A 25,641-nucleotide genomic window follows, 5' to 3' on the forward strand; every position below is an offset into this window, starting at 1 on the left:
CGTTTAGTGCGATTTTAGAGGAATTTATTTGTTGTGCACTCTGAAACTTTGGACACGTTTTGGGGTGTCGGTCGTTGGTGGTGGACATTTCGAAGGACAGAGGACATCTATCGACCAAAAGACGTTTATAACATAGAAAGGATACATTGCCCAAGAATCTGATGGAAGAACACCTCAAAGTAAGCAATATTTAATATGATAAATCGTGTTTCTGTCGAAATATTTTAAACGCATATTTCGCCATTTTGTTTGGTATAGCTTCACTTGGCGAACCCTGTATTGAAAAGTAAGGATAATTTTAAAAATGTAAATCAGCGGTTGCATTAAGAACTAATTTGTCTTTCGATTCCTGTAAACCCTGTATTTTTTAGTCAAGTATATGATTAGCTATTAATTAAACCAGATCACTCTGAAAGATGGCGACCGACATTTTCAGGCTTGTTTTGCTACTATTTTCATTGTGTAACCACGGTTTTGTATGGCTAAATATGCACCTTTTCGAACAAACTGTATATGTATATTGTAAAATGATGTTACAGGAGTGTCATCGGAAGAATTCTGAGAAGGTTAGTGAAAAAATTAATATCTTTTGGCGATGTTGACTTTTATCGCTCACTTTGGCTAGAATCAATGCTGGGCTGCTATGTGCTATGTGCTACGCTAATATAACGATTTATTGTGTTTTCGCTGTAAGACACTTAGAAAATCTGAAATATTGTCTGTATTCACAGGATCTGTGTCTTTCGATTAGTGTATGCTGTGTATTTTTACGAAATGTTTGATGATTAGTAGTTAGGTAAACACGTTGCTCATTGTAATTATTCTAGTCCATTTGTGACGGTGGGTGCAATTGTAACCTATGGCAGCTACCTGAAATATGCACATTTTTCTAACAAAACCTATCCCATACCATAAATATGTTATCAGACTGTCATCTAATGAGTTTTTTTGTTGGTTAGGGGCTATAAATATCTTAGTTTAGCCGAATTGGTGATGGCTACTGGTGTTGGTGGACAAATAAAAGATGGTGGATTATGCTAATGTGTTTTTAGGTAATAGATGTACATCTTTACATATTGTGTCTTCCCTGTAAAACATTTTAAAAATCGGAAATGGTGGCTTTATTCACAAGATCTGTATCTTTCATCTGGTGTCTTGGACTTGTGATTTAATGATATTTAGATGCTACTATCTACTTGTGAAGCTATGCTAGCTATGCTAAACAGTGTGTGGGGGGTGGGGGGTGCTCCCGGATCCGGGTTTCTGAGGCAGTAGAAGTTAAACATTTTCAAAATGTATCTGTCTGACAAGTAGTATGGAGCTGTGGCTCTGAATTTTGTTTCTTCATCCTATGTTATGTATTCTCGGTGAATTTGGTGTGTCCCATCCAACATCCTAATGTTACCAGGTTCTGACCACTACGTGGTGCTGTTCCTGCTATTAGGAGAAAAAAGTTTTTGTATTTTCAGGTCTCTCCAGAGATGTTCGATCGGGTTCAAGTCCAGGCTCTGGCTGGGCCACTCAAGGAAATTCAGTGACTTGTCACAAAGCCACTCCTGTGTTGTCTTGCATGTGTGCTTAGGTTCGTTGTCCTGTTGGAAGGTGAACCTTCGCCCCTGTCTGAGGTCTTGAGCGCTCTGGAGCAGGTTTTTATCAAGGATCTCTCTGTACTTTGCTCCGTTCATCTTTGCCTCAATTGTAACTAGTCTCCCAGTCCCTGTCGCTGAAAAACATCCTCACAGCATGATGCTGCCAGATCTGTGCCATGCTTCACCGTAGACCAGAGAATCTTGTTTCTCATGGTCTGAGAGTCCTTTAGGTGCCTTCTGGCAAACTCCAAGTGGGCTGTCATGTGCCTTTTACTGAGGAACGGCTTCCGTCTGGCCACTCTACCATAAAGGCCTGATTGGTGGATTGCTGCAGAGATGGTTGTCCTTCTGGAAGGTTCTCCCATCTCCACAGAGGAACTCTGGAGCTCTGTCAAAGTGACCATCAGGTTCTTGTTCACCTCCCTGGCCAAGGCTCTTCTCTCCTGATTGTTCAGTTTGGCCGGGCGGCCAGCTCTAGGAAGAGTCTTGGTGGTTCTTAACTTCTTCCATTTAAGAATGATGGAGGCCATTGTGTTCTTGGAGACTTTCAATGCTGCAGAAATGTTTTAGTAACCCTCCCCAGATCTGTGCCTCGACACAATCCTGTCTCGGTACTCTACGGACAATTCCTTCGACCTCACGGCTTGGTTTTTGCTCTGACATGCACTGTCAACTATGGGACCTTACATTGACAGGTGTGTGCCTTTTCAAATTGTGTCCAATCAATTGAAATTACCACAGGTTCTCAAAACAAGCTGTAGAAATATCTCAAGGATGATCAATGGAAATAGGATGCACCTGAGCTCAATTTCGAGTCTCATAGCAAATGGTCTGAATATTTATGTAAATAATAAAAACCTGTTTTCACTTTGTCATTATGGGGTATTGTCTGTAGATTGATGAGGATTTTTGTTTATTTAATACATTTTATTATAAGGTGTTAACGTAGCAAAATGTGGAAAAAGTGAAGGGGTCTGAATACTTTCCGAATGCACTGTATATACTGGTTGTTGGGGTGGGATTGGTGTGGGGTGTGGAGGGCCCGTGATTGGCTTTTGACCATTTCTTTGTCTTACTCATCGTTAAAAAAAACTTTGGATGTTAGGTACTATAATTGAATATTATATTATTAATAATTATTGTATCCTATCAATTAAAATGGCCAATTTGGGTGCAATCAATTAGCTTAATTTCTCAGAGATCAAATTATATTTCAACAAAATGTTTCCGTAATGCTTATCGTATCTGTTTTTTAACTACAGAAACAATTTCAGAACAATCTGAGATGGTGGGTATCATGGTTTGCTGAAATTTCAAATAAAGGTAAAAATATATATATATATTTTAATGACATAGAACAACCCCAGACACAGATACATTTTAGTCCTGGACTAAAAAAACTCTTTCAATGGAGAATCACTCAAAGCACACCCCGGTGCGAACCAGAGCACAATAGATATGCTTTCCTGCAAGTGTGTGTTTGTGTGTGTCATTCAGTTCCAATGAACTGCACACACTACTACAATACCATTATTTCAATGGATAATCACCATTGAGAATGCTTTTTAGTCTTGGATTAGGCTTAATCTGTCTGGGAAACCAGCCCTATATGTTGTCAACTTCCATATCTAACAGATTAATTTGTCTGACAGATGCAGTTGCTTTTCTCTTAATTCAGTCAACAGCCCAGTCATTGCGTGACTCATCAACATGTGCAGACTCATTGGGATGACATACTAGGACATTTCCCTGGTTGAGTCATAGAGTGGGTGCTGCTGATTTGGCTGGTGTGAGTGTGTAGTCTGCAGTGACCGTGACAGCATGCAACTACAGATGTTAATTTGAGACAGTTATTTACAGCAGGAAAATAGTCCTGCAGCAACAGGAAATGTGAATTATTATGTGGATTATAATTAATGGGCATTTTTTTGTAGGGCTTGATATTGTCACGTTCCTGACCTGTTTTCTGTTGTTTTTGTATGTGTTTAGTTGGTCAGGGCGTGAGTTGGGGTGGGCATTCTATGTTTTGTGTTTCTATGTTTAGGTCATTGGTATTTAGCCTTATATGGTTCTCAATCAGGGACAGGTGTTTGACGTTTCCTCTGATTGAGAACCATATAAAAGTAGGCTGTTCACACTGTTTGTTGGTGGGTGATTGTCTTCCGTGTCTGTGTCTGTGCACCACACGGGACTGTTTCGTTTGTTCGTTCGTTTGTGTAGTCTAGTCTAGTCTAGTCTGTACCTGTTCATGCGTTCTTCGTGTATATGTAAGTTCGTTTGTTCAGGTCTGTTGACTTCGTTTATTATTTTGTAAATTCTCAAGTGTGTTTAGTTTTCGTCTTGTTTAATAAATATCATGTCGTATAACAACGCTGCGCTTTGGTCCAATCCCTACTCCTCCTCTTCTTCCGAAGAGGAGGAGGACAACCGTTACAGATATATTTTGAAGTGGAAATTACAAACCTTAGAAGCCCTTTTAAATCTTGAATACACTACAAGTTTGCATTTCCTGCTGTGCAAAAAAATTCTCAGCAACAAAAGAGTGATCAATTTAAGATCCTACATCTGTATAATGACAACCTATTCCCTATGTAGTGCACTATATAGGGGATATGGTGCCAATTCAAATGCCCCTGTCACTGCACATGACATGCTCACACTCAAGTGCACTATATAGGGAATATGGTGCTATTTTGGAGGTAGCCACACTGTCACCACTGTGCTTGCACGGCCCAACGGCTTTTATGGCTAATTACCATCATCATCACCCGTGTTGGGAATAGTCACTTGGAAAAGTAATATATTACATATTACTAGTTACATTTAACAAAAGTAAAGTGTTACTTTACAATATTTCTTTGTGTGGAAAGTACTGCATTATTATTAGTTATATTACTTTGTGTTAGTTTCATGAAAAAAATCTCAGTTTGTTTGACTATCGGAGGGAGCAAGGCAAGCTGCGCACGCTTTACCAAAGATAAGCGACTAACTATCTCAGGTTTGATCACTAGTTTCTCCTTTCATCTGTGGCGCTGCTTTCCTGTACTAGTCTACAAGTGATATACACTGAGAGTAGAAAACATCAAGAACACCTGCTCTTTCCTTGACAGACTGAGCAAGTTAAAGCTATGATCCCTTATTGATGTCACTTGTTAAATCCACTTCAAGCAGTGTAGATGAAGGGGAGGAGACAGCTTAAAGAAGGATTTTTAAGTCTTGAGAAAATTGAGACATGGATTATGTATGTTTTTCCCTTCAGACTGTGAATGGGCAAGACAAAAAAGTGCCTTTGAACGGGGAATGGTAGTAGGTTCCAGGCGCACCAGTTTGTGTCAAGAATTGGATTTTTCATGCTCAACAGTTTCCTGTGTGTATCAAGAACGTTCCAGACGCCTCATAAGTCCTTAACTGGCAGGTTCATTAAATAGTACCCGCAAAACACCAGTCTCAACGTCAACAGTGAAGAGGCGGCTCCAGAATGCTGGCTTCTAGGCAGAGTTGCAAATAAAAATACATATCTCAGACTGGCCAAGAGACTGGTATTTTGCGGGTACTATTTAATGAAGCTGCCAGTTAAGGACTTATGAGGCGTCTGGAACGTTCTTGATACACACAGGAAACTGTTGAGCATGAAAAACCCAATTCTTGACACATTGGTGTGTCACGCCCTGACCTTAGAGATCATTTTTATGTCTCTATTTTGGTTGGTCAGGGCGTGAGTTGAGGTGGGCATTCTATGTTTTGTTCTGTGTGTTGTTAATTTTCCTGCCTAATGATGCCATCTATTTTGAGAAGTGCACCAGTCCCTCCTGCAGCAAAGCACCCCGACAACATGATGCTGCCACCCCCGTGCTTCACCGTTGGGATGGTATTCTTCGGCTTGCAAGACTCCCCCTTTTTCCTCCAAACATAACGATGGTCATTATGGCCAAACAGTTCTATTTTTGTTTCATCATACCAGAGGACATTTCTCCAAAAAGTACAAATCTTTGTCCCCATGCTTTTTTATGGCAGTTTTTGAGCAGTGGCTTCTTTCTTGATGAGCGTCCTTTCAGGTTATGTCGATATAGGACTCGTTTTACTGTGGATATAGATACTTTTGTACCTGTTTCCTCCAGCATCTTCACAAGGTATTTTGCTGTTGTTCTGGGATTGATTTGCACTTAGCGCACCAAAGTACGTTCATCTCTAGGAGACAGAACACGTCTACTTCCTGAGTGGTATGACAGTTGCGCGGTCCCATGGTGTTTATACTTGCGTACTATTGTTTGTGCAGATGAACGTGGTACCTTCAGGCATTTGGAAATTTCTCCCAAGGATGAACCAGACTTGTGGAGGTCTACAATTTGTTTTCTGAGGTCTTGGCTGATTTCTTTAAATTTTCCCATAATGTCAAGGAGAGGCACTGAGTTTGAAGGTAGGCCTTGAAATACATCAACAGGTACACCTCTAATTGACTCAAATTATGTCAATTAGCCTATCAGAAGCTTCTAAAGCCATGACATCATTTTCTGGAATTTTCCAAGCTGTTTAAAGGCAGTCAACTTAGTGTATGTTAACTTCTGACCCACTGGAATTGTGATGAAGTGAATTATAAGTGAAATAATCTGTCTCTAAACAATTGTTGGAAAAATTACTTGTGTCATGCACAAAGTAGATGCCCTAACCGGCTTGCCAAAACTATAGTTTGTTAACAAGAAATTTGTGGAGTGGTTGAAAAACGAATTTTAATGACTCCAACCTAAGTGTATGCACACTTCCGACTTCAACTGATATACACAATGGATAGTCTATTGGTCACGTGAGTGTACAGCATATTGTCACGCCCTGACCTTAGAGATCCTTTTTACGTCTCTATTTTGGTTGGTCAGGGCGTGAGTTGGGGTGGGCATTCTATGTTTTGTTCTGTGTGTTGTATTTCTATGTGTTTGGCCTGGTATGGTTCCCAATCAGAGGCAGCTGTCAATTGTTGTCTCTGATTGAGAACCATACTTAGGTAGCCTGTTCCCACCTGTGTTTGTGGATAGTTGTTTTCTGTTTAGTGTTTTCACCTTTCAGGACTGTTTTCGGTTATTCCCTTTGTTATTTTTGTATTTAGTGTTCAGTGTCAATAAACAAACATGAACACGTACCACGCTGCGCTTTGGTCCTCACCTTCTTCCACGAACAGCCGTTACACATATTGCACTTTCACTGTAAATATGTAGGCTATTGCACTTTCAAATTCATTTGATTGTCTATTGTTCTGTTTTTATATACCGTCTTTTTAAGCACACAAGCAAATTAATTTCCCCCGGGTAGGATAATAAAGTTTTTGATTACTTTCCCTTTAAGGGGTGCAGGTTAGCATTTTTCATCACAAATATTGTTTTGGAGGCAGCTCTGCAGATTGGCCACTAGCTGGCACAGCCACAGTCATAACATCTGATTTTAAACCCAACCTTAACCCTAACCACACTGCTAACCCTAAGGCCTAACCTTAAATTAAGACCAAAAAGCAAATGTCTGATTTCATACATTTTTACAATATATCCAATTTTGCAGGTGGCCCATTTAGCGGAAATCGCTTGGTTCTGCCTCAAGGACAAAACTCATCCCAATAAATGTCAACCTGCTTAATAAGAGGCATTAGAAGAGCCAAAATGAATATAACATATTGAACGACATATTGCAGGATAAGTCAATGTTAGAGTTTACATAGCTGGCCATAAATGGATGTTTCATGTTTCTTTATGGATTGGTTATGCAGGCTTCTCCTTACCCATCCCTTTCTACTACAGATAATATGATTAGGCTATATCTTTTCATTAAAAAAAACAAGTGTCAGATTGCCAGTCATTCCAAATATATTTAATACCCCTGGATCTTCAAGTGAATGGGAAATATGGAAATATAGATTAGCCAAATTGTTTTACATGAGCATAACACAAAAACTAAGGACTAGCCAACTCTGTTACTACACTGTTGTTTATGATTTTGTTGTCATGGAGTACTGATTGGGCTCAATGCTTCGAGATGAAAAATAAATGCTGCTCTCGGAATTGCATGCTTTGAGCACTACCGAAAAGTGCTATTTGCATTTGAAAAATGTGTGCCATATGCTACATTTGCAATAGGCCTATTGTTGAGGTTTATGTTGGTGACACTTTGATATCTCGATAATTTGCAAAGTGTCAAAAGTGTGCGAGGTTGAGCATGTGTCCGTTAGACGGAGGGATTTGTTTATATCAGCACGAATTAGATTGAGCTATAAATGCGCCACTGGTGGTTTTAAAGAAGTCTCTTTCCACTTTTACGGCTGCTGCTGTGACTGAGTTTTGAGTGAAGGGGATAGGTACTGTCCTGTAAAATGGTTTCAAGTTTTTGGAGGATAGGTTTTGTGTACAAACTGGTGGCTGATTATTGGTCTATACCAATTATCTTTCCCACCGTCTTGATCAAGCGCTGAAGCTTGACTTGGTCTTGTGCTCGTATGCTTCCAAACACGCATGTCAGACCAAACGACAGCACACTCTGCAGGACATATTTGTAAAACAGTTGTAGGATATGGCAATCAACATTAAAATGGTTCAGTTTGCGTAAAAAAACATTGTATGTGGCAGTTTCTTTGTCTTTGCAAGGATACAGTCATTGAATTTCAGTTAGTCTATTTCAATTCCCAGATATCTATACGTGGTCACTCTATCGACGGATTCCCAATTGAGTTTCGTATGGGATAGGGCAGTTCCATTCCTTCTAAAATCAATTTTAATCTCTTGTTTTCTTAACGTTTATTTCAAGAAAGTTATCTGCGGACCACTGGACGAATTGCGCACCACTGGATGAATTGCGCACCACTGGATGAATTGCGCACCACTGGACGAATTTGACAGTTTCTCTGTCAAAACCTTGGTCTGGGTGGAAAAACCCACAAGAGCGGTGTCATCTACATATTTAAAGAATGTGTGGGCTGGCTCAGAGGCTTGACCATCGTTCGTTCATAGTGTGTATAGGATCGATGAAAGTACCCAACCTTGTGACGCTCCCGTATTCACCGTTCTAGATGTGGGGATGGCAGAGTTGAACTTCACATGCTGGGTTCAATTCACAAGGAAACTGTTGATCCGCTTGATCAGTAGAGAGTTGACACCCAAATTCACCAGCTTTTCCACCACTGAAGTCAATGAATACAATTTTCACTAGGCTATTTGCCTCTTCTAAGTGTTCGTATATGATGTTCAGCATGTCCAGTAACGCATCACCAACACGCCTGGAGGCGCGTTATTCAAATTGGTTTGGATCTAGTTGGGATGAGACACCAGAAATAATGTTTTTTTCGTTTTCATAGGTACAGATGTCAGGGCTACAGGACGTAAGTCGTTCTTTTCTTTTGGCCTGTTGTTTTTAGGTACTGGGACAATCAGCAACTTTTTCCATAAGTCTGGAATTATCCCGCTGTCCAGTAACAGCTTCTGGAACGGTAGTGCAAGCTGTTTTGTACATGCCCAGATTGCCTTCCTGCTGAAGCTGTCTGGGCCATATGATTTTCTTGGGATGACATGTTTAAAGTGTTGCTTGACGTCATCACAGGGATTTGTATATCAACAGCTGGTATGCTGTCTATACTGTCCATGGTCATTTATGCTGCGATGTAAAATCTCCCATGTCAAATCTTCAATAGAAACTGTTCAAAACATTTGCAAAGACAAGGTCATTATCAACAGTCATCTCTTTGGTTTGTAACCTGTGATGGTTTGCCAGACTTTCCTACTGTCATTGTCTTTAAACACGTTGTCTAATTTGTCTTTGTAGGCTGCCTTGCACTTCTTGTTCTTGCTTTTGAATCTGCTCTGAACATTTTTCCTTTCCTCTTTACTAGATTAAAAAACATGAGCAGGCGCACACCCAGAAAAATGTTTTATCTGGAGGTGCTGACTAACGGCAAATAAACTATAAACTATCAAAATAAAGAAAGTTGCACACTCCATGTATAATCTCCCAGCAATTTAATGGGTATTTACCAACGTTTCGCATCACTGTGCCTTTCTCAGGGTAATATCATGAATACTTGAACCAGGTTATGTAGACAAACAGTGCAATTAGTGCAACCAATGACACTAGTGAGGGGTGTGTCATAATTATTAAGTTCATTAAAATGAATTAGTGAAACTGTAAAAAAGAGTTTATGGCATATTAAATATATTACGCTATTGTTATCATATAGAAACAATTGAATATTGTACATCATATTAGCATTAACATACATTATTGTTTAATTCAATTTCACATAATTGTTTCATATTTAATTTCATATTTGTTACATATAATTGTTTGGTTCAACCTTAATGTGTAATGAGCATCATCAACAGGAGGAACATATTTGGTGTACGCTAATAAGCTGTAGAAAGAATATATAAATTTATAAGACATGTTCATAAAATAAAGATTTGTTCATAAGAAGGGCATGAGATCAAAGTCAATATTCAGACCACTAGGGGTCAATGTTTTAGATATGATATCCAGTAAGCCTCCCTTTGCAGTAGTAGGATTTTGATGTTACCTCCTTTACTGCCATATGATTTAAACACTTGTTTTTTTCTGGTTGAGGAGCTCTTTAAAATCCCGAGTCACTGTCATGACCGTCGTATTAATAGGAGGGTTCTCTATGGTCAGGGTGTGACAGCACCCCCCCAAAAGGTGCGGACTCCGACCGCAAAACCTGAAACTAGATGGGGAGATTTAGGCTGGGTAACTAGCGTCGGTAGCGGCTCCGGTGCGGTAGCGGTCGTGACAGTGACTCGGGATTCGTCGGTAGCGGATCCGGTAACCCGCTCAGACCGCGGATCCAGCCATGGAGCCGGGCTGAATGCCATGCCTGGACTGGGCACCGGCGCAGAGGTAGGCTCCGGCCATGGAGCAGGACTGGACGCCGTGCCTGGACTGAGCACCGGCGCAGAGGAAGGCCCCGGCCATGGAGCGGGACTGGACCCCGTGCCTGGACTGGGCACCGGTGCAGAGGAAGGCTCCGGCCATGGAGCGGGACTGGACATCGTGCCTGGACTGGGCATCGGCGCAGTGGAAGGCTCCGGCCATGGCACCGGCGCAGGAAGCTCCGGGCCGTGGACAGTCACTGGAAGCTCCGGACCGTGGACCATCACTAGAGACCCTGAACTGTGAACCGTCGCTGGAGGTTCCGGGCTGTAGACCGTCGCTGGAGGTTCCGGGCTGTACACACGCACTGGTGGACGTGTGCGGGGAGCCGGCACAGGTTGCACCGGACTGATGACATGCTCCCCAGGGCGAGTGCGGGGAGCCGGCACAGGACGTACCAGGCTGGGAAGGCACACTGGAGTCCTGGTGCGTGGAGCCGGCACAGGTTGCACCGGACTGATGACACGCTCTTCAGGGTGAGTGCGGGGAGCCGGCACAGGACGTACCGGGCTAGGGAGGCGCACTGGAGGCCTGGTGCGTGGAGCTGGCACAAGTTGCACCGGGGCTGGTGACACTGTTCAGGGCGAGTGCGGGGAGCCTGCACAGGATGTACCGGGCTGGGAAGGCACACTGGAGTCCTGGTGCGTGGAGCCGGCACAAGTTGCACCGGACTGATGGCACGCTCTTCAGGGTGAGTGCGGGGAGCCGGCACAGGACGTACCGGGCTAGGAAGGCGCACTGGAGGCCTGGTGCGTGGAGCCGGCACAGGTTGCACCGGACTGATGACACGCTCTTCAGGGCGAGTGCGGGGAACCGGCACAGGACGTACCGGGCTGACGAGGCACACTGGAGGCCTGGTGCGTGGAGCCAGCACAGGTTGCACCGTGCTGGTGACACACTTTTCAGGGCGAGTGCGGGGAGCCGGCACAGGACGGACCGGGCTAGAAAGGCGCACTGGAGGCCTGGTGCGTGGAGCCGGCACAGGTTGCACCGAACTGATGACACGCTCTTCAGGGCGAGTGCGGGGAACCGGCACAGGACGTACCGGGCTGAGGAGGCACACTGGAGGCCTGGTGCGTGGAGCCAGCACAGATTGCACCGGACTGATGACACGCTCTTCACAACGCATGCGCTGCAGCCTACTCCTAGTCAAGATCTCTCTCCGATATCCCTCCTCAAACTGCTCCATCGACTCCCAGATGGTCTATGGCTCTCCCACGGTGACTGTTTTATCGTGAAGACAAGCTTTGTCTGGCATGCATTTAGGAACTTTCTAGTGAAATAAATGCTAGCTTATTTTCTGGCTGTGTGCCTTTGACAATATGGTTGGAGACATAAACGTAGGTATGGCTAGCCAAAGGCCAAGACCCTCTCTGTTTCCGCTATAAATGCTGATTGGTTGAGAGTGCTGGACTTGCTTTCCTTGGCCACGTTAGTTTTGCATCACCAGTGCCCTGGGTGGGCGTATTGTGCATATTATTCCATTGCTCCGTAAATGAAATCTACCCCCAAACAGAGCACCGGGTAATGCAAAAACTAGCGTGCACCTTATCTAGAATAGAGAGATAACCATGAGAGATAACATTCAGCTTTGAATGGCTTTATGAATTTGAGGCTCAGCATGAGATTCTGATTTGTCAGAAGTAGCTGACTGACTGATTTGTTTATGAATGATGCACATCTCCAGGCGAACCAAAGCGCATTAGAGATTTTTTTTTTTTACAGTTTAGTACCGCTTTGAGTCCAGTAAGCCAGTCCCTCCAGGGTTCTGCGATATAATCTTTTTTTGCAAAATCAATAATTATTGTGAATTTGACCAATCACCTCACTGTTTCAGCATAAAACAGTGAAATCATCGCAATATTATCGCATAAAACTGACCAACGCAGTACAAAAAGAGGGCTTGCAAATTCATGGCATGATGACAAAAACTGCCACTCAGGTTACTGCCTACCTGCAGGTGCTGGGCCTTGAGGACACTGAGCTCCTTCTCCACCTCACAGATGTGGCTGGTGGCTTTGGCCACCTCGGCCCGCTCCAGGTCCCTCTCGGCCAGCAGCTGCTCGATGTGCTGCTGTTTCTCTTTCAGTGCCTCCTGCAGCGCTGTAGTGCCTGAAATTTTGCGGGCATAGCGCGACGACGTCTCTGTGAGCTATGGAGGGGGAGGGGAGGTTGTGTAGGGGGGTAGGGTGGTTGGATATGGGAGAATAGGGGAGAGAAGGGGGGGTGAGAGAAACAAATAAGATTAGAGGAAATTTGTCTTGCAGCATTGCACTTTTTTTTATACACACTCAATTTAAAAATGCAAGAAAAAGAAAGGGGATTTCATGAATTATTTCTATGCTGCATGAAATAAGGGGCTTTCATGATATTAGAATTATTATTATTGTGGCCATTTGTCTGGGAGCTTTAGAAAAAAAAATTAGGAGCAAACTAAAGATACTTTTGGTAATGTAGTGTATGTTGACACCTGCTCTTCGAACATCTCATTCCAAAATCATAGGCATTAATATGGAGTTGGTCCCCCCCTTTGCTGCTATAATAGCCTCCACTCTTCTGGGAAGACTTTCCACTAGATGTTGGAACATTGCTGCAGGGACTTGCTTCCATTCAGCCACAAGAGCATTAAGGAGGTCGGGCACTGATGTTGGGTGATTAGGCCTGGCTTGCAGTCGGCGTTCCAATTCATCCCAAAGGTGTTCGATGGGGTTGAGGTCAGGGTTCTGTTCTTCAGCACTCAGCGGTCCCGCTCTGTGAGCTTGTGTGGCCTACCACTTTGTGGCTGATCAGTTGTTGCTCCACTTCACAATAACAGCAAAAACAGCACTTGATCGGGGTAGCTCTAGCAGAGCAGAAATTTGACAAACTGACTTCTTGGAAAGGTGCACGTCTTCCACGTTGAAAGTCACTGAGGTCTTCAGTAAGGCCATTCAACTGTGAATGTTTGTCTATGGAGATTACATGGTTGTGTGCTCGATTTTTATACACCTGTCAGCAATGGGTGTGGCAGAAATAGCAGAATATACTAATTTGAAGGGGTGTCCACATACTTTTGTATATACCGGATATAAATTCAGACATCTGAACAACAGGCCTAGACCAAGGGTGGGCAACATACGACCCCCGTGCCGGATCCGGCCCAAGAGCTGTTCAAATGGTGGGTGCTGTGGATGTGATAGATTCCTTTTTATACATTTTTTAAAAGATTACATGATTATTTTGGATAAAAATTACACTTCAAGGTCTTAAACTAGATATAAAGTATGCAGACATGATAATACATATTTTTTTCTGACCCCCGAATTACTTTTGATAAACAAATCCGTTCAAAGAAAATTTGTGACGCCCACCATTGAATTTGTAAGTCACGATACGGCCCTCAAACCAAAATTGCCTACCTCTGGCCTGATTTGAACAGATCTGAATTGTGATCAAAATAGTAGAGCCAAACTGGGTCACCCAGACGCATGCATGCTTGTGCGCATGCACAGACACACACACCTGAGGGAACGAGAGGCCTAGTGACAGTGTGACTACGGCATACTATTTGATGACAATATGCACTTATTTATTTTAAGTCTTTATAAAGACGTCATCAGTGTACAAGAAAAAACAAATGGGTATCTCACAACAGAACACTTAAACTGGAAGGACACTCAGTCACGGTTGCACACGGTGTGGACTGGCCCATGTCGGGCTTGGTGTGGTCTGGCCCGTGTCGGGCTTGGTGTGGACCGGCCCATGTCGGGTTTGGTGTGGGCTGGCCTGTGTTTGTGATGTGGTGAGGTTGGTCCCAGGTGCAGAGAAGAGACCAGACAAGGAATCAGTGGTTAAGGATAAATATAAATACTTTACTGAAAAACGGTAGCAGCAGGATCACAGTACACTAGAAAAAAAACAGTAAGTCTCGAAAACGTACTCAGGAAACGAACACACATGGTAAACAATTTAAGCTTCTGCAAAGGACAACAGTTCGGCGAACCCGAACTGACACTCGAACGGTGACAGTCCAGTGGACGAGTTCGCCAGTGTGTTGTGAGCATACTTTGCCCAGATGAGTAACTTGATCCAGTTGCTGGCCTGGGTGGAGACGAAACAGCAAAGGAACTTCTCCAACTCCTGGTTGGCCCGCTCCCATTAGACTGTGGGTGGAACCCAGAAGAAAGACTCACCGACGCCCCCAACAGGGAGCAGAAGGCTTTCCAATACCGTGCGACGAACTGGGGCCCACGATCCGAGACAATGTCCTGGGAAAGTCTGTGTAGTTGAAAGACATGGGTAATCATGAGATCAGCGGCCTCCTTCACTGAAGACAACTTGGGTAAGGTGATGAAATGGGCAGCCTTGGAAAACTGATAGACAACGACCAGGATAGTGGTAAGCCCTTAGGATGGGGGTAACTCTGTGATAAAGTCTACGGACAGGTGGGACCAGGACTGGCTGGGGATGGGCAGAGGTTGGAGCAACCCAGCTGGTCGCTGTCAAGAGGACTTGCTTTGGGCACAGGTGGAGCGGGCCGTAACGAAGGATCTCACATCCTCAATCATGTTGGGCCACCAGAATCTCCGCCTCAGGAATTCCAGTGTCCGATTAACCCTTGGATGCCCAGTTAATTTCAGAGGAGTGTCCCCATTGTAGTACCCGGGAACGGGCTGATCGCGGAACATAAAGTCTGTAGTGGGACCCAGCCGGGGTCAGGTTCTCGGGTCTGGGCTTGTCGGACAGTGGTATCAATACTCCATATCATGGGGGCCACATTGCGGGAGCTGGGGATGAGAGTCCCTCTCCTCATTAGAGACATTTTGTTGGCGGGAGAGGGCGTCTGCTTTCTGGTTATTTTATCCAGAGCGATAGGCTAGTGCGAAGTTGAACCTGTTAAAGAACAGAGTCCACCTAGCCTGGCAAGCGTTCAACCTCTAGTCTTCTTGAATGGAGAGCAAGTTCTTATGGTCCGTCCAGATCACAAAAGGATGAGGTGCCCCTCCAACCAGTGTCTCCACCCCTCAAGGGCACACTTAACTGCCAAGAGCGCTCGGTTGCCTACATCGTAGTTGCGTTCCGCTGGCGAGAACCGCTTGGAGAGATAGGCACATGGGTGTAGGTTCTTGTCCCCCTCGTTCCGCTGTAAAAGGATCGCCCCTGCTCCGGTGTCTGAGGCATCCACCTCTACCACGAAGGGATGGGTAGGATCAGGATGCACCAATGTTGCATATAAAACGTCAAAACGTCCGTTAAACCACTGGACTTGTTTAAGTGAGGTGGGACGGGGACCAGTCTGTGACCGCCCTCACCTTTACGGGGTCAATTTGGATGCCGGCGGGAGAGATAATGTGGCCCAGGAAAGAAGCTTGGGATATAGGGAACTCACACTTGTCTAATCTTGATGAATAGTTGACTCTGCAGGAGGCGTCTCAGGACTTGGCGGACGTGCAGGAAGTGTTCCCGGAAGGGTCTTGGAGAAGATCAGGATGTCATCGAGGTAAACAAAGATAAACCGATTCAACATATCCCTAAGCGTTTCAATGACCAATGCTTAGAAGACTGCCGGTGAGTTTTGTAATCCCGAAGGCCATGACTAAATACTCATTGTGGCCACTCGGGGTGTTAAAAGCAGTCTTCCATTCATCTCGCTCCCTGATTCTCACCAGATTGTAAGCGTTGCGGAGGTCCAGTTTGGGGAAGAATTGGGCCCTATGGGCAAACTCCAAGACGGCAGACATCAGAGGTAGGGGGTAACGATTCTTAATTGTAATCCTGTTCAGCCCTCTGTAATTGATGCAGGGACGCAGACCTCCATCCATTTTTCCCACAAAGAAGAAGGCTGCACTAGCTTGGGATGTAGAGGAGTGAATGAAACCTGCCTCCAGCAACTCCCGGATGTAATTGTCCATGACTGCTGCTTCAGGGGTCAAGAGGGAGTACAGACGGCCCCGGAGAGGGTTGGAACCGTGTAAGAGTTCTATGGCGCAGTAGTATGGACGATGAGGGTGGGTGGCGGATTGCCTCTTACTGAAGGCTTCCCGGAGGTCAAAGTACTCAGGAGGGAGAGCGGAAAAGTCTTGGTCTTCATTGGATGCCGGGGAACACAGCAAGGCTCTTGGTGGGGGTCTTAGGCATTTAGTCTGGAAGTTCTTACGTCAGGAGAATAGTGGGTTGTAGCACTAGCCCGGGGTACCCTAGGATAAGGTGGTTCTCGGGAGCATTGATCAAAAGAAAACTCAGAGTGTCTGAGTGGTTCACCCCAACCTGCAGTAGAATGAGCTTGGTCTGATATTCCAACTGGCCGGAGCCGATGGTGGGTCCATCGAGGGCTTGAACCTGCAGAGGAATGGGACATTTCACACAGGGGATTTGCAATTCTCTGGTGAAGTCTTGGTGAATGAAATTATCCGCGGCCACAGAGTCCACAAAGACTTGAATGTGGTGCTGACGGTTGTCCCAATGGAGGGTTGCGGGTATTGTCAGACGGTGACTGGGTAGCTGGGGTGTAACTGCACAGCTCGTCAGGGTCTCCCCTTGTCCTGGCGAGCTTGGTGTTTCCCGTCAACTCTGGGCATGTAGAACGGGGATGGCCGAGACCTCCGCAGTAGAGGCAGCAGCCGTTATTCATGTGCCTGTCACATTCCTGCGGGCTCAGACGTGTGTCCCCCAGCTGACTGGCCTCCTTAATGCTGGGCTCGGGGGGGCTTGGGGTGCTCCGGAAACCGGTGGTGGTGTCAAAGGCGCTGTCTTTCACGTTCTCGGATGAGGTTGTAAATCCTGATGGCCAGCTTTATCAGGGACTCGAGGTCCTCTCCCAGTTCCCAAGCAACAAGTTCATCCTTGATGGAGTTAAACAGACCCTGGTGGAAAGCGGTGAACAGTGCCTCAGTATTCCACCCACTCCCGGCGGCGAGAGTGCGGAACTCAATGGCGAAGTCAGCCACTGGTCTGGCCCCTTGGCGGAGGTAGAACAGTTGGCTTGCCGCTTCTCGTCTGCCAACTGGGTGGTTGAAGACTCGTCGCAGCTTGGCAGTGAAGGCTAATGTGGAGCTGCAGGATGGTGGCTGCTGTTCTCACACCACCATTGCCCAAGCCAGGGCCTTGCCCGAGAGTAGAGATGATGTATGCTATCATGGCCCGATTCACCTTGGCCATCGAATACCCACATGGGGCCAATGGGGTCATGTTTTCTGGGTATATACAGTATGTCTGTACTTTAGCCCTACTGCCAGCACCAAGATGGCCCCCTGATGTGCAAGAATGTGATAATTAGGGTGTCCTAATGCTGGCTGAGGTTAATTAACCTAATATGCTACATCTTCCAAATATGTCACCTGACTGCCTAATAAGAGCGGAATGGGTGACATACACAGACAGACATTTCCATCAATACTGATAATATATCAATACTATCTTTAAAATAATATTGCATATTTATGTGCTATGATAATCAGTAATTGTGTCCCCAACATGTTGTAACTATTCTATGTAATGTCAATATTGTGTTTGAATTGTCTCTAAAATGTTTCTATTGTGCCAAATACAGTCTATGTGTCCTGTCTCATGTACAGTGGCTTACAAAAGTATTCACCCCCTTGGCATTTTTCCTATTTTGTTGCCTTACAACCTGGAATTAAAATAGATTTTTGGGGGGATTTGTATCATTTGATTTACACAACATGCCTACCACTTTGAAGATGCAAAATATTTTTTATTGCGAAACAAACAAGAAATAATACAAAAAAACATCAAACTTGAAAGTGCATAACTATTCACCTCCCCAAAATCAATACTTTGTAAAGCCATCTTTCTCAGCAATTACAGCTGCAAGTCTCTTGGGGTATGTCTCTATACGCTTGGCACATCTAGCCACTGCCCATTCTTCAAGGCAAAACTGTTCCAGCTCCTTCAAGTTGGATAGGTTCCGCTGGTGTATAGCAATCTTTAAGTCATACCACAGATTCTCAATTGGATTGAGGTCTGGGCTTTGACTAGGCCATTCCAAGACATTTAAATGTTTCCCCTTAAACCACTAGAGTGTTGCTTTAGCAGTATGCTTAGGGTCATTGTCCTGCTGGAAGGTGAACCTCAGTCCCAGTCTCAAATCTCTTGAAGACTGAAACAGGTTTCCCTCAAGAATTTCCCTGTATTTAGCGCCATCCATCATTCCTTCAATTCTGACCAGTTTCCCAGTCCCTGCCGATGAAAAACATCCCGACAGCATGATGCTGCCACCACCATGCTTCACGGTGGGGCTGGTGTTCTCGGGGTGATGAGGGGTTTGTGCCAGACATAGGGTTTGTGCCAGACATAGCATTGTGCCAGACATTGGGTTTGTGCCAGACATAGCATTTTCCTTGATGGCCAAAAATCTAAATGTTAGTCTCATCTAACCAGAGTACCTCCTTCCATATGTTTGGGGAGTCTCCCACATGCCTTTTGGCGAACACCAAACGGGTTCTCTGTCTCCCTCTCTGAATCTTTCTCCCATTCTCTGTCTCATTTCTCTCTCTCTCCATCTCTTGCTCTCTATCTATTGCATGTCTTCTTTGTCTCCCTCTCTGTCCTCTCTTAATCTCTCTCATCCTCTGTCTCATGTCTGTCTCTCTCCATCTCTTGCTCTCTATCAGTCTCATCTTTCAGTCTGTTTGTGTCTGTCAGAAGGTCTGCAAAAATGTGTATAATGCATCTAAACGCTTTGAGAGCATTATATCAGTGTACAGATTTACTTTTTGTTTTTCGTTGTCCTCTCTGAGCCAGCACCTGGGGCATGTTTTAAATTGATGTGTGCATACCGCTCAATTATTTATATCTAATGTATATATATATATATATCTGAAGGTCTGCAAAAATGTGTATAATGCAACTAAATGCTTTGGGAGTATTATACCAGTGTACAGATTTACTTTTTGTTTTACGTTGTCCTCTCTGATCCAGCACCTGGGACAAGTTTTTGTGCGTGCATACCGCTCAATTATTTATATCTACACTAGATGACTAACAGAGGGCGCTGTTTTGAAACCCCCGCGCCTCCATCTTGCCACTCACCCACCATTGTAAAACATATTTTGAAAGCCATAGAAATGCATTTAATGTCTATAATTTGTTTTTGACACATTTATTACATACAGACATCTTAATGTATATTTCAAATTATATTATGTGAGCTAAACATAAAAAAATGAAATAATATATAAAAACATTTTCAAGTATACGTTTTGGAAAGTACTAATGTTACTGTCCCCAATACAACAAAGCAATACTTAAATACATGTAATTTTGTCCTTTAATTGAAATACTGTAGAATTCCATTAATTCCTACAGAGCCTCACAGTGAAGGTTTCATAATACCCATAAAACCTAGAGATTAAACAGGGAAATGGCTTCAATCGTTTTTCCACCATTCATTTTTCCCATAGGGAAAACATTAAAAAAAACATAAAATAAGGGCTGTGTTTCATGTAGGCTTACCCTGGTGTGACGTTTTGAGAACCATATAAATCTCTCGGACAAGGTGACTTTTATCAATATATTCAGCTCAATTTACTCTCAGATTCCAAAAATGCTAATTAGCATCAAAATAGACATCATGCAAAACTAAAAATCCCTGCAAGCTCCTGCACTTCATCTCTAGCTGACACTTTTGCTAATAGGTATCGTGTACATTTTTAAACTTGCACAAGATAGACCACGGAATTGTCCTTTTAAAGAAATGTAGCCAATTGAATCATTACATTTAGCTAACATTAGACAGTTAATCCAGAGATTCTTACCTTTGTCTCGATTTGTCAGTCTCGTCCAGATCATCATGGCATTTGTAGTTCTTTATGATAGCCACATTAGCAGCTAAATACAAGTGAATATATTGATAAAGTCACCTCTATACCCAACACATACAATTATATGTAAGGTCCCTCAGTCGAGCAGTGAATTTCAAACACAGATTCAACCACAAAGACCAGGGAGGTTTTCCAATGCCTCGCAAAGAAGGAAACCTATAAGTAGTAAAAATAAAAAAGCGGACATTGAACATCCCTTTGATCATGGTGAAGTTATCAATTACACTTTGGATGGTGTATCAATACACCCAGTCACTACAAAGATACAGGCATCCTTCCTTACTCAGTTGCCTCAATGAGGCCAATGGTGACTATCAAATATTTATAGAGTTTTTAATTGTACTTTATTTTATTTAACCCTTATTTTACCAGGTAAGTTGACTGAGAACACATTCTCATTTACAGCAATGACCTAGGTAATAGTTACAGGGGAGAGGAGGGGGATGAATGAGCTAATTGAAAGCTGAGGATGATTAGGTGGCAATGTTGGTATGAGGACCAGATTGGGAATTTAGCCAGGACATTCAGGTTAACACCCCTACTCTTACGATCAGTGCCATGAGATCTTTAGTGACCACAGAGAGTCAGGACACATGTTTAACGTCTCATCCGAAAGAAAGCCCTCTATGTTCCCAATCACTGCCCTGGGGCATTGGGACATTTTCTTAGACCAGAGGAAAAAGTGCCCCTTTACGGGCACTCCAACACCACTTCCAGCAGCATGAGGACCAACCAGGACCAACCCTGCTTAGCTTCAGAGGCAAGCTAGCAGTGGCTGTAAAGGAGAAAACTGAGGCTGGATCAACAACATTGTATTGACTCCACAATACTAACCTAATTGACAGTGAAAATAAGAAACCAGTACAATATACAGGTGAAGTCAGAAGTTTACATACACCTTAGCCAAATACATTTAAACTCAGTTTTCACAATTCTTGACATTTAATCCTAGTAAAAATGCCCTGTCTTAGGTCAGTTAGGATCACCACTTTATTTTAAGAATGTGAAATGTCAGAATAATAGTAGAGAGAATGATTTATTCAACCTTTTATTTCTTTCATCACATTCCCAGTGGGTCAGAAGTTTACATACACTCAATTAGTATTTGGTAGCATTGCCTTTAAATTGTTTAACTTGGGTCAAACGTTACGGGTAGCCTTCCACGAGCTTCCCACAATAAGTTGGGTGAATTTTGGCACATTCCTCCTGACAGCTGGTGTAACTGAGTCAGGTTTGTAGGCCTCCTTGCTCGCACACATCTTTTCAATTCTGCGCACAAATGTTCTTTAGGATTGATGTCAGGGCTTTGTGATGGCCACTCCAATACCGTGACTTTGTTGTCCTTAAGCCATTTTACCACAACTTTGGAAGTATTCCTGTAGGTCATTGTCCATTTGGAAGACCCATTTGCGACCAAGCTTTAACTTCCTGACTGATGTCCTGAGAAGTCGCTTCAATATATCCACATAATTTTCCTGCCTCATGATGCCAACTATTTTGTGAAGTGCACCAGTCCCTCCTGCAACAAAGCACCCCCACAGCATGATGCTGCCACCTCCGTGCTTCATGGTTGGGATGGTGTTCTTCGGCTTGCAAGCCTCCCCCTTTTTCCTCCAAACATAACAATGGTCATTATGGCCAAACAGTTCTATTTTTGTTTCATCAGACGAGAGGACATTTCTCCAAAAAGTACAATCTTTGTCCCCATGTGCAGTTGCAAACCGTAGTCTGGCTTTTTTATGGCGGTTTGGAGCAGTGGCTTCTTCCTTGCTGAGCGGCCTTTCAGGTTATGTTGATATAAGACTCGTTTTACTGTGGATATAGATACTTTTGTACCTGTTTCCTCCAGCATCTTCACAAGGTCCTTTGCTGTTGTTCTGAGATTGATTTGCACTTTTCGCACCAAAGTACGTTCATCTCTAGGAAACAGAACGCGCCTCCTTCCTGAGCTGTATGACGGCTGCGTGGTCCCATGGTGTTTATGCTTGTGTACTATTGTTTGTACAGATGAAGGCGTTTGGAAATTGCTTCCAAGGATGAACCAGACTTGTGGAGGTCTACATTGCAATTTTTTTCTGAGGTCTTGGTTGATTTCTTTTGATTTTCCCATGATGTCAAGCAAAGAGGCAATGATTGAAAAATAAAAGGAGAGCCACACACTCTAGGAGCTCAGATGCAATATTTTAATAACCTAATATCCAACGTTTCGACAGACAGATTTTTACATCCACAGGTACATCTCCAATTGACTCAAATGATGTCAATAAGCCTATCATAAGCTTCTAAAGCCATGACATAATTTTCTGTAATTTTCCAAGCTGTTTAAAGACACAGTCAACTTACTGTATGTAAACTTCTGACCCACTGGAATTGTGATACAGCGAATTATAAGTGAAATAATCTGTCTGTAAACAATTGTTGGAAAAATTACTTGTGTCATGCACAAAGTAGATGTCCTAACCGACTTTCCAAACTATAGTTTGTTAACAAGAAATTTGTGGAGTGGTTGAAAAATTAGTTTTAATGATTCCAACCTAAGTGTATGTAAACTTCCGACTTCAACTGTAAAAATATTTCAAAACATGCATCCTGTTTGCAACAAGGAACTAAAGTAATACTGCAAAAAATGTGGCAAAGCAATTCACTTTTTTTCCTGAATACAACACATTACTGAGTACCACTCTTCATATTTTCAAGCGTAGTGGTGGCTGCAACATGTTATGGGTATGCTTGTAATCGTTAAGGACTGGGGAGTTCTTCAGGATAAAAAATAAACAGAGTGGAGCTAAGTACAGGCAAAATCATAGAGGAAAAGCTGGTTCAGTCTGCTTTCCACTAGACACTGAGAGATTAATTCACCTTTCAGCAGGACAATAACCTAAAACACAAGGCCAAATATACACTGGAGTTGTTTCCCAAGAAGACAGTGAATGTTCTGGAGTGGCTGAGTTAGTTTTGACTTAAATCTACTTGAAAATCTATGGCAAGACCTGAAAATGGTTGTATAGCAATGATTGAAAAAGAAAAGGAGAGCCGCACACTCTAGGAACTCAGATGCAATAATTGAATAACCTAATATCCAACGTTTCGACAGACAAGCTGTCTTCATTATACCCTGATGAAGACAGCTTGTCTGTCAAAACGTTGGATATTAGACACAGCTTGAAGAATTAAAAAAATAATAATGGGCAAATGTTGCACAATCCAGGCATGGAAAGCTCTTAGAGACTTACCCAGAAAGACTCACAGATGTAATCACTGCCAAAGGTGCTTCTACAAAGTATTGACTCAAGGGTGTGAATACTTATGTAAATGAGATATTTCTGTATTTCATTTTCAAAACACTTGCAATAAGTTCTAAAGACATGTTTTAACTTTTTTTATCATTGTGGGTATTAAGTGTAGATGGGTGAGATAAAAATATATATGTAATCTTTTTTAATTCAGGCTGTAATGCAATAAAGTCAAGGGGTATGACTACTTTCTGAAGGCACTTTACATGAATGATACCACCCCATTAGACTAGCAGTTATAGTCATGAAAATACATTGGTTTGTTTATGTCTATGCATGCATGTGTATCTCTCACCAGGCCTGTGCGACTGGGCCGCCCGCCCACCGAGGAAGCCACAGAGCTAACAGAGCTGATGGACGAGCTGCTGGGGCTGTGGGCCAAGGACGACACCCCCATGGCCATGCGCTTGCTCTTCTTGGCCTTGGCCGGGCTGGTGGAGGGGAAACCGATACGAATCACCTTGTGGATGGGTGCGAACAGTCCAAACCTGGGCGGACACTGGAAGTACCTGGGTCAGAGGTAGAGAATGATCGAAATGGGTTTTTAAGGGCTAATGATGATTTGTGGGGTCAAGGAGGCCGACATTTAATGCCAATAATAAATATAATGAATTGTTAACTGTTTGATGAGAAATATTCCCAGACAGCCATGTATCAATACGATTTTGTTTTTAACAATCTAACTACATAACAACATAATGGTAAGAATTTATTTGAATGGTGAATCTCTAATCAAGATGGTGAATCTCCATCAAGATGGCATAGGCCTACTCACAATATAGATGAATTCATATTCAATAGGACTGTGTGCATGCATTGAGTTATTGAGCTCGTTTTGACTGATTTCATTGGTCTATTGGGCTACAAATGGCAATCTGTTTCCCTTTCATTTAGGACCATAGGCCTACAAGCTAGGCTTCCGTTGCTTCCAGAGGCAGTTTGGAATTCGGTAGTGAATGTTGCAACCGAGGACAGGCGATTTTTACCCACTATGCGCTTCAGCGGTCCTGTTTTGTGAGCTTGTGTGGCCTACCTAGGGTTGCACATTTTGGGGAATATTCAGAGGTGGAAACTTTCCGTGGGAATTAACAGGAATATATGGGAATTATATGGAAATTAATACCATTTAATTGTTTTTAGCATTGGATATATTTGTTTTACCTTTATATAACTAGGCAAGTCAGTTAAGAACAAATTCTTATTTTCAATGACGACCTAGGAACAGTGGGTTAACTGCCTTGTTCAGGGGAAGAACGACAGATTTTTACCTTGTCAGCTCAGGGACTCGATCTTGCAACCTAGCGGTTACTAGTCCAACGCTCTAACCACTAGGCTACCTGCCGCCCCGGATATATTTACCATATCATATGGAGACAGAAACATAAACCATTTACCTTATCATAAGTAGACATAATTGCAAATGATTAAATCCTTCCAATAGAAATGTAAAAAACTATTTAGTTACGAATTTAACTTTAATTAAATGAGTTGACTCTTCACATGGGATGATTTCACTGAACTACAAAAGAAAGGGAATATTGAATGATCCCCAAGGATCCATCTCATCTCCCAAAAACGTTTTCAACATACATCTGTAAAATGACGCACTGCTCCGCTTTGTCAAAGTCATCTAACATAAAACATGTAGCCTATACGTTGAAAAAGTATATAGCCTCTTTGGCCTTTTTTGTAGCCTACAGGGCAACCAAATGTATGACAATGTCATGAAACAGACACTTTTTACATCATGTGTGTTTCCAATCAAATAGCCCAAATGGTGTCCCATATCAAATACAAATGCGCTTCGATGTGAATATGAATTAACATCTTATCAAACACACCATATCCTAAAAACCGTACAGATAAAATGGAAAATAGCCTATGGAATGAAATTAGACTACACACGACTGCTGTACGCAAGTTCCACTTAGTGGGTTAAATTGCCATGATAATTGGCGAGTTCAAGTTTGTAGGCTTTTTGTCAATTTCTGAGCTGATCATGGCTAAGAAGAAAATACGGTCGGCATT

General features: G+C 43.2%; 1 protein-coding gene across 6 annotated transcripts in view; it reads right to left on the reverse strand.

The window, feature by feature from the left end:
• LOC129820130 (CAP-Gly domain-containing linker protein 2-like) overlaps positions 1-25,641 on the reverse strand; it is an 88,755-nt gene that overhangs the window by 16,380 nt on the left and 46,734 nt on the right. For all 6 annotated transcript variants that reach the window (XM_055877065.1, XM_055877083.1, XM_055877056.1 and 3 more), the window contains 2 exons: positions 23,909-24,122; positions 12,454-12,651 (listed from right to left, as the gene is read on the reverse strand). In XM_055877065.1, the coding sequence (XP_055733040.1) occupies positions 12,454-12,651; positions 23,909-24,122 (412 nt within the window). The remainder of the gene's footprint in view (positions 1-12,453; positions 12,652-23,908; positions 24,123-25,641) is intronic.

This window comes from Salvelinus fontinalis, chromosome 2 (genome assembly GCF_029448725.1).
Source record: "Salvelinus fontinalis isolate EN_2023a chromosome 2, ASM2944872v1, whole genome shotgun sequence".
Lineage (NCBI taxonomy): Eukaryota > Metazoa > Chordata > Actinopteri > Salmoniformes > Salmonidae > Salvelinus > Salvelinus fontinalis.